At 42.2% G+C, this 9134-nt stretch overlaps 1 protein-coding gene across 1 annotated transcript in view; it reads right to left on the bottom strand.

The window, feature by feature from the left end:
* marco (macrophage receptor with collagenous structure) overlaps positions 1–8453 on the bottom strand; it is a 34214-nt gene extending 25761 nt beyond the window's left edge. The window contains exons 1-3 of the mRNA XM_083639472.1: positions 8356–8453; positions 2264–2365; positions 1271–1440 (exon numbers count right to left, since the gene is read on the bottom strand). Coding sequence (XP_083495598.1) covers positions 1271–1440; positions 2264–2365; positions 8356–8452 — 369 coding nt within the window. The 5' untranslated portion in view covers position 8453. The remainder of the gene's footprint in view (positions 1–1270; positions 1441–2263; positions 2366–8355) is intronic.
* Between the last annotated feature and the right edge of the window lie 681 nt (positions 8454–9134).

A 9134-nucleotide genomic window follows, 5' to 3' on the forward strand; every position in this document is an offset into this window, starting at 1 on the left:
ACAAACGGTAATATCTTTATTTGATGTAGAATGCAGAGGACATGTAACTGTTTCGTTAAACTCGCGTTCCAGGAATATTGTATTTACTGCACTGCTCTAAAATAACGTTAGTGGCACGTGAGTCAGAGAGCCTGTTCGTCCTGGAAGCCACTCGCTTTGCGCCAGAACACAATCGATTTGGGGGTGGAACACGCTAGGTTTGGCCAACGCCAACGCCCAGAACTGTCAAATCAAATCATCGATAGAGATGCTATGGTCCGCCTCCCAGTATTTTCAGTGTATCATAGTTAGATAGAGAACGTGACAAATATAGCCACGTTATGGTTATAAACAACAAACTAGGGATGTTCATCAATAATCGATAATCGATAGTTGAGGAATGAATTCGATCACCTGGAATTTTTATCGATTATTATTATTATTATTATTTTTTGCTGACTAGGTTTGGGTGGAATTTGTTCCTCCTCGCCCCACTCCATTGCACAGCCGAATAACGTGAGGTGGAGCTTCATATAGTCTCTAGTTTTCTGGCTGGGCGGGGGCCTTTGTGCAAACAAAACTGTTTTAAACATGGGGAATTCACAACGGCATGCGCCGCAGACACAAACAAATGCACCCAGCGGTTTGCGGACCTCAGCGAGGCTGTTATAACTATGACACTTCGTACACTTCTCTCCTAATTTCCAACAAAGTGTGAGTAACGATACACGTGTTTAAGTGAATTCAAGTCGTTTTATTTGTTTATAATATGAACTATGAAGTAGCAGCAGTCAGCATGGACTCAGCTAGCCTTTAGCTGCTAACGCCCACCTGAATCAATTCACACACATGCGGCAAATAATAATATCCACACGTCGGACTCTGAGAGCAGCTGGTTGGAACTCGACCATCAGGACAGATGAGGTTTTTGTCGCGAGTTTATAAGCCTGGAAGCCGCGGCCGGTGAGCTGCCTTGAGAGTCCTACTTTCAGTGACTGTGGTTGTTAACGGTACCGCTGGCGCGCTCATGACGTTATAGGGACGCGCCGAGCTCAGGGCTGTTGATTTGACTTGTGCTGTCAGCTAAGCTGGAATTACAGGCAATTGACGTGCCTGGTTAATAAGATATATGCCCACTGAAATTTCACTAACGGAACTAAATCTCAACGAAGCCTCACTGAACTTTACTGATCTGAATGAACCACAATAAAGTGAAATTGAGCTCAATTGAAACTGACTGGCCAATCAGAGATCTGCTCAGTGAAACGGTACAGTAAAGCGTCAGTCAGACCTTGCTCTGCAGCGCTCCCAGGTCGCCCCGCAGGCTCTTGGTCTCCTGGCTGTTGTTTCGGATCAGCTTTGGCAGGTCGGTGATGCCCTGGTCTCCGCCCAGAGGAATCTCATTGGACGATGTCAGCTTCTCTGTCCTGGAGGTGGAATGCGAGGACTCCACCGTGAACACTGGGACCGAGACAAACACATTTGAAAAGAGTTACGTTTCAGTCCATTTTTACATCCCTACTGGCATTTTAACAGTATATTCCTGCAACAAATATGAATGTAAATTAATTTGAGTCCTGCTTCCCTACTCTGGATAATGATGCCTCTTTGTGCTATCAGCAGAAGTGGGTAGTACTCAAGTGAATTTACTCAGTTACATGTACTTGTACTTGTACATGTACTCTTACTCAAGTACATTATTTTGCGATAAAATATATGTACTTTTGCTAAGTTACATTGGCCCATTAACAGGTAGAGTAGCGAGAAGTGTGTACCCCCCCAAAAAAATGGAAATGTCCCTGAATAGTGCACGACGTGTGAATAGTGAAAATCACTAGTGGTCCCCGAAAAGTTATCCCAGGCCAGTAATTTACTGGGAACTATGTCTGAAAGGAGCTTAATATTGGGGAAGTCTATGAGCCGATTAAGCAAGTTGACATTAGAATGATGGTCTTTCTACTGGAGTTGATCCAAACCCATCGCTTGACTCAACATCACGTTTGCATCACATGCTCCAAGTGACAATGATGGACCGTTGTATAACGTTATCGTAATTGCTTCTAGTTACTCATGAAGTTACTCACAACTTGAGTAGGTTTTTTTTACAAGATACTTTTTCTTATACTCTTACTCAAGTGATTATTTTTACGAGTAGTTTTTACTTCTACTTGAGTAAATATATGATAAAAGTAACGGCACTTTTACTTGAGTATACCGTTTTTGTTTACCCACCACTGGCCTTCGGTGATTAGGCAAGACTATGAAAACCTTTGAGTTGACCTACCTTTATAGAGAAGGAAAATATTCACTCCGGTCAGCAAGATGAGGTAAACAATAATCATGTTTAAACACCGCTGTCTTGTGGGCCGCTTGGACTTGGACAGATCTGAAACACAAACAGAAAATGGCAAATATAAAACACTAGAATGTGACCAGTGTCCTGCAGGAAACTTGAGTCTTGAGAGAGGCAGAATTTCAGCATTTTATTGCCAATTGATGTTGCCCCAGCTTTTATGAGTTTCCAAGGCTCCTAGCAGAATGAACTGTTTGGAATAATTCATTATAGAGAGACTACTGTAATACTGCCACAGTCAATTCCATGGGATATTTAAGATAAACTAGCAACTGGATATCAATAGAGTCAGTTTAGTTTCATTATAGTCCAGGAACAATTTGGAAAGCCTGCTGTGTTAGCACTAGCAGCCCAACCTGAAACATGGCTGCCATCTACTGGTCATTTCTGTGATTTCATCACAGTAAATCTCAGCTGAAACAGTGGCAGCTGACATGTGACTTAACATCCAACTAAAAGCTCCTGTAACCGGCACAGGTAACTATCATGGGGGTTTTGTTCATTCTACCAGACAATAACTGTACTGTATCTGCCCTGCTATGAATTAATAGGAGCCTACACTTTTTAACAGTTCACTCTTGTTGTCTTTGTAATGTCAATTTAAACTGCAACTTCAACACATTTCTTAGTTAATGAAAGTGTTTCAGTTTTTTGACCCTGGGTATCATTTGTGCTGCCTGTGTGATGCTAACAGTGTAGGGCTACATACTTTTCAAAACTACACTAACATGATGAGCAAAGCCCCAAAGCAGTATTCATATCATTGACAAAAACTATAATGACAAAGGTTCCTTAACGACCATTTTTTTTCCACTGATGAAAAGGAAACGTAAAGACAAAGCTGTGATGACAAAATCTATGAGGAAATCTATTGATACTTTCGTCAACAAATAACACGAGACTCAAATGTTAGGGAGGGACAAATTGGGATGAGATTCAATCAGAGAAGATGAAGTTAAACAGTTAAATGATTTAACTGTTTTTAACTAATAGTCTGTATATTGCACGTTCAAACCTTAATACCATTCCATAACAACAGATTAATAGATCTTTCCAATGAGTTTGGAATTTCAAGAGAAACATTTAAATTATGCATTACACTTACAGTATAAGCCCATTAGATTTTAGTCAACTAAATCTATATGGTAGTCGACTAAAATCTCATATTTAGTCAAATAAAACTAGACTAAAACTAACACATTTCAGATGACTAAAATATAACTAAAACTAAATGGCATTTTATTCAAAGGACTATGACTAAAACTAAATCAAAATTTGCTGTCAAATTTAACTCTGCCCCGCCCCCAAAGCTCAAAATAACCATAAATTAGCTCGCCTTATCCTGTTGAGCCAAGGTCTCCTATTTAGCATGCTGCCATTACTGCCGGTATTGACTGAACGACGTCATGTTAATCTGCACAAGCCATTCTCATCCTTGATTTTGATGTTGCCACCCAAGTTTATAACCAATCCTGTCAGGTCCCACACTGACTCAATTTTGCCAATATCAAAATATAAATGGCAGAACTAAAGGGACAGAGGAGGAACAGTGAACGATCAGGTGCTTCTGTTTTATGTGGGTTTGTTAAAGTCCAGCAAGTGTTGTAACACCATGTAAAATTTGGGCATTTCCTCATTACTGTATTTAAACTGATTTATGTTTCCATAATTACTGGATCTCTCTTATGTGAGTGTACTTTGTTATTGATTACTATTTATTATGATATGTTTTGTTTTAGCCTTCTGAATTCCTACACCTGACCTGACCCAAGAAAGTACATTAAAATTCACAATTAATAAAGAGTATCTGTTTATTTTACAATTGGGCATTGAGACTTAAGAAACAAGGGCAAATTCGGCCCCAGACCACATGCGGCGTGTGGCAACAGGCGCAGGCATCCCTGGGTTGTGGCTAGATGGGGTCCAGCCACGGATGGAGTGATGTGAAATTGTGGCAGTTGTTATTATTCCATGTAATTTGTGTTACTTCTTCTATAGTGTCATGATGAAAGCAAAGAGACAACAGGGTGAGATAAAGGATACATCCCGCCAATATTCAAGTAGCCTCTAATAGAGTGTGTGTGTGTGTGTGTGTGTGTGTGTGTGTGTGTGTGTGTGTGTGTGTGAGAGAGTGAGTCACAGGTCCCCAATATGCTGCATGCATTTCTGATCACCAATACCATTATTATAATTTTTAGGGCTTTATAGCATGAATGAGAGATGAATAGAGGGGGCAGCTATTATTGTTTTTGTCAAAATGGCAGCACTCAAAGCATGCAATAATACAGTCCACAGCAACTAAGATAGGCTACTAAGAAGGACTACCCCTAAAACCGCCGCGTTACACACATTAACTCATTCACCGCCAATGACGTCTTTGACGTGTTATCAGCAATGGCCTTCCCCGCCAAGGACGTGTTTGACGTGTTTTTGTTTTTATTGGTGCAGCGCCTGCAGCAAACACTTGCCCAGCCTGTCACACAGACACAGGTCCCTGCCTTCAAAGGGTAGCCGACAGCACGCGATCAAACACATACCGCAGCTGTTGTTTTGAAATCTAGCAAGAGGAAAAGCAGAGAACGGGTAACGCTTCCTTGTGCAGACAGGAGAAACGCAATTGAAACGCCCTCGGCACGAGCTGGAGTCGCCTTCCTCTGTGCCAGCCAGGAGAAAACGGGAGAAAGTAATCAAGAGATGTGTTTGATCATCGGAGGAATGAGGAAATGATCGATCAGTTTGCGAGGGCGGTGAGGACGTGTTGAATAGCCGAGGGGAAAACGGGAACGATCAAATAGCAGAGTTGATAGGGAGACGGGTGTACCAGAACAAATCAAAAATAAACACAGGAACAGCTAGGCAGCAGCGGGCAGAAGGCACTCACAGCAGCCCGCTGTCCTTCTCAAGAGCTCTTCAGTTATGAAATCGCTGGGCTGCGTGCCCTCCAGTGTTGCTCCTGGCCAATCCCAGCGCCACAGGGCGTGGTTATTGCTTATCCTATGTTGGGTTAGAAATCTAAAAGGGGGATCGTGTGTGTGTGTGTGTGTGTGTGTGTGTGTGTGTGTGTGTGTGTGTGTGTGTGTGTGTCTGTCTGTCTGTCTGTCTGTCTGTCTGTCTGTCTGTCTGTCTGTCTGTCTGTCTGTCTGTCTGTCTGTCTGTCTGCACACTCACACCGAGTAAACTGTATTGTTGAAAGCACTTCATGTGTGTATATATATATATATATATATATTTTTTTTTTGTCATTTGTGTCCTAACGAATAATATTTACATGTCTGATGTCAATACAGTTCAAAATAAAAGAATTGAGAGTGAGTTATGCCTGAGATTGTGCCCTTTTACAAAAATGCTTTTTTCTCCCTTTTCTCTTCCCAGACAGGCTTTTTTGATGAACATGGGGTGTATAAAAAGGGTTATAAGTAGAGTACAGAACATGCTAAAAGCTAACTTTCTTTTTGGGGGTGAAAGTAGAGACTTAGATCTTCATTTCGAGGTATTGGACATCACTGTAGTCCTAGTACAGAATTTACTGTGGGTCTTGAAAGATGACCAAACATTATGGAAATACTTGGCCTGTGCCAAAAATGCCAGTCAGATATTGGCAGTGAATGAGTTAAACTGGGACAGAGAGATGACTAACATTACCCACAGTAAAAAACCTCTGACTTGTCTTCCTCTCCTTTTCCACACGACATACAGGGGCAGGAGGGAATGACGCACGCAAAATTTTACATGAATGAAATGAGGGTTAAGACGTAACTCGCCCAGCTGGCGAGAACCACCCCCCCCCCCCGGGGTGCTTATGGCATTGCCCGACTCCCCGGGTAAACAATGGCTTTTGGTTGGCGGTGTTGATAGCAAACAGCGGCGGGCTAAAAACTGGAGAGTGGAAAGTCCTGGGCCCTGTCTGCAACGCCGTCCCCCCAAACATCTCCTCCCACAGCAGTGGTGTGTGTGTGTGAGTCAGTGTGTGCTCATCGAAATGAAGGCAGCGTCCCAAGCGGGCCGGGTCAGGCGTATTGAACCCCCCCCCCCCCCCCCCCCCCCTTCGGGAAACGAGAGTGAAACTCACCGAGCGTCCCCGAGAGTGAAGCGTCCTTTTCGTTCTATGACTGATTGAGTGATCCCATGATCCTCATTGAATTTCTGCCGAGTTGACCAGCATGCGCTAGCGCACGTGGTAAAACGTTTATTCATGTTATTTTGATTTTCCTGCTTTCATAAACAAATTTAAGCTTTGGTAAAAAATAAAAAAGCTAGCGGAAAAACTGTATTTTTTCACACAAAACATGCCTTAGTCAGTTACTTTTCGCATGCATCTGGCTGGCTACTCAAAGAATTTGGGGAACCTCCTGAGAAGAGAGCAGCTTATTTCACTTCCCATTTTTTCTTTCTTCAACTGTATCATGATGATACAGCGAAGTTGCTGCAATGCAACTTGATGTTGGAGTCAACTTGATAAAGTGCCCAGTGCCCAGCAGAGGAAGGATCTCATGATTGCCACACTGAAGACAAAAACACTTCCAGGAGGAACCAAGAAAAAAGATGATCTTCGAGGAAAAATCAAAATTGCAATCGCATGAATAGAGGACAATTTGCAACTTGCACTTATTGTTATTTGATTGATTGATTGATTGATTGATTGATTTTTCCATTTTATTTTATTCAGGAACCTCCAGAAACAAATGCATCTCTCATCTCAGGCACTTATGTTATTCAAACTGGGTTGAGGTTGACAGCTTCAATCCCCTTGTGTTGAAAGCCACATGTTCGGAATAACTCTCGGAATAATGTTATGATTAAAGCAACAGGGTTTATCTGTTTCCCGAAAGAAGCCTATAGAGATTGAAAACTGTTGAAAATGTGACAGGCTTCATTCCACCATCTTCTTTATGAGATCCAAGTGTCTCACTTGATGACTGTTTGGGTAATTTAATTTAATTTATCCTTTATTTATCCAGGAAGGTCCTCCGCCTATACGGCGTCGGGCGAGGCACGACCCTTAGGTGTGGTATAAATGAGCATATACCACGGCCTGCTTATGCAAATGATGAAAAATACCTTAACCGTTAAAACAAATGTTATTTTATCTTGTGATGCTAAGTGCTGCAGTTGTGTAGCATAATTGGCTCAAACCGACCTATTTCTTAACCTTCTTAGCACTTTATTAATTTATTACCTTATTTGAGAACTGTTGGTTTTATTCGGCTGGTTTTATTCTCCTGGTTTTATTATTTGCAACTATTGTTTTTATACTTAGTTCTTATACCTGGTTTTGTTAATATCAGTTTTCCTTTTATAGTTGGTTTTAGTATTTGAAACGGTCTTTTTTACCTTTTACCATTTCCTTTAGCACTACTGTTGCTAGATGTGAATGTAAGCACTTTTTTCTGCACGAGTATGTACTGTGTATGTATGCGTAATTGCGTATATGTTATTGTTCACTGTGATGATGTGCTGTGCTGTGTATAATGCGGTGGCTTGGAGCCCAAGACAAGTTTCCCTAGTATGGGACAATAAAGTTTTGTATTTTGGCTATTTTGGCTATTTTACCCAAAGGATTTACCATCATGGCACTGGTTATATGGGGACTTCTTCAGGACAATTTTAGGACCCATTTTAAAATTCCCACAATCCACCTTCGGTCCCAACTCAGTCTTCAAAAGGCAAACTTCAAACTCTGAGTTCGGGACCCAAAATTGGGTCACTGGCCTGTCTGTATTGATTCCCCACACAGAGCAAGAGTGTTTCTTTTATCAACTCCCCGGCTTTATATCATCATTGTTGGGTCACGGGAGTAACCTATTTTCTCTTGAACTTTGTGCGTTTGGTTAGTTGCTTGCTTGCGTTTGGTTAGCCTATACTTTAATGTTGGTGATCTGAGAAGAACTCAAGCTTCTTCTACTTTTGCACTCCTCCTTAGTCACTCTGGATAAGTCTAAATATCAGCTTGGACCGCAGAGTGAGAATCAATTCTGTTTGAAATGACTTGATATGTTGTTGTAAGCTCTGTTTCAGGCACTCACCTTCAGTCTGGAAGCTGTAGAGGTCGTTCCTGCTGAGCGACATTTCAAACAGCGGGTTGCTGTGGCTGTACGACACCTCGGCCCTGTCCACCGACATCTTCTTCTTGAGAACAAAGTGGCCCTGGCCTCCTCCATCACAAGCTCTTATAGCGCCGCGTGACGTAGAGGGAAAACCAAAATGCTCCGTGGAGGAAGTAGCCTCTCTTATTGAGGCCGATGAGGACAAAAGTCTGCATCAAAAACACATGCAGCGTCGTTTGTAGAATGGGGAAGTTGGGCGATTGGTCACAGAGGCCCGTTTGGCCTGTTGGGACACATGAGGCCTTGCGAAACAGAAATAAGTAGAGGTTTAGTGGCTTTTGCCACTACTACTCGTACAATGACACCGAATTGTCAACCATCTACACTATGCATCAATCTTTTTCTTTATTTTTACTATCTTCCACATTTTAGAATAGTCAAGTCGAGTTGATTTTACATAGCCTCCTAATTCACAGGCAAGTCTAAAAGGTCTTCACAGAAAATAGTCTACTCTAGATGGAAAATGGTAGATGGCAAATGGTAAATGGTAAATGGCCTGCATTTTATCCAAAGCGCTTTACAGTCAGTAGGTACATTCACCCATTCACACACCGGTGGCGGCAGGTTACCACGCGGGGTGCTGGCAGATCAACGGGAGCAATTTGGGGTTCAGTGTCTTGCCCAAGGACACTTCGACATGCAGACTGGAGGAGTCGGGAATCGAACCACCGACCTCTTTCATCCAAAGTGATGAGTGG

The sequence above is a fragment of the Poromitra crassiceps genome (genome assembly GCF_964638095.1).
Source record: "Poromitra crassiceps genome assembly, chromosome: 6".
Lineage (NCBI taxonomy): Eukaryota > Metazoa > Chordata > Actinopteri > Beryciformes > Melamphaidae > Poromitra > Poromitra crassiceps.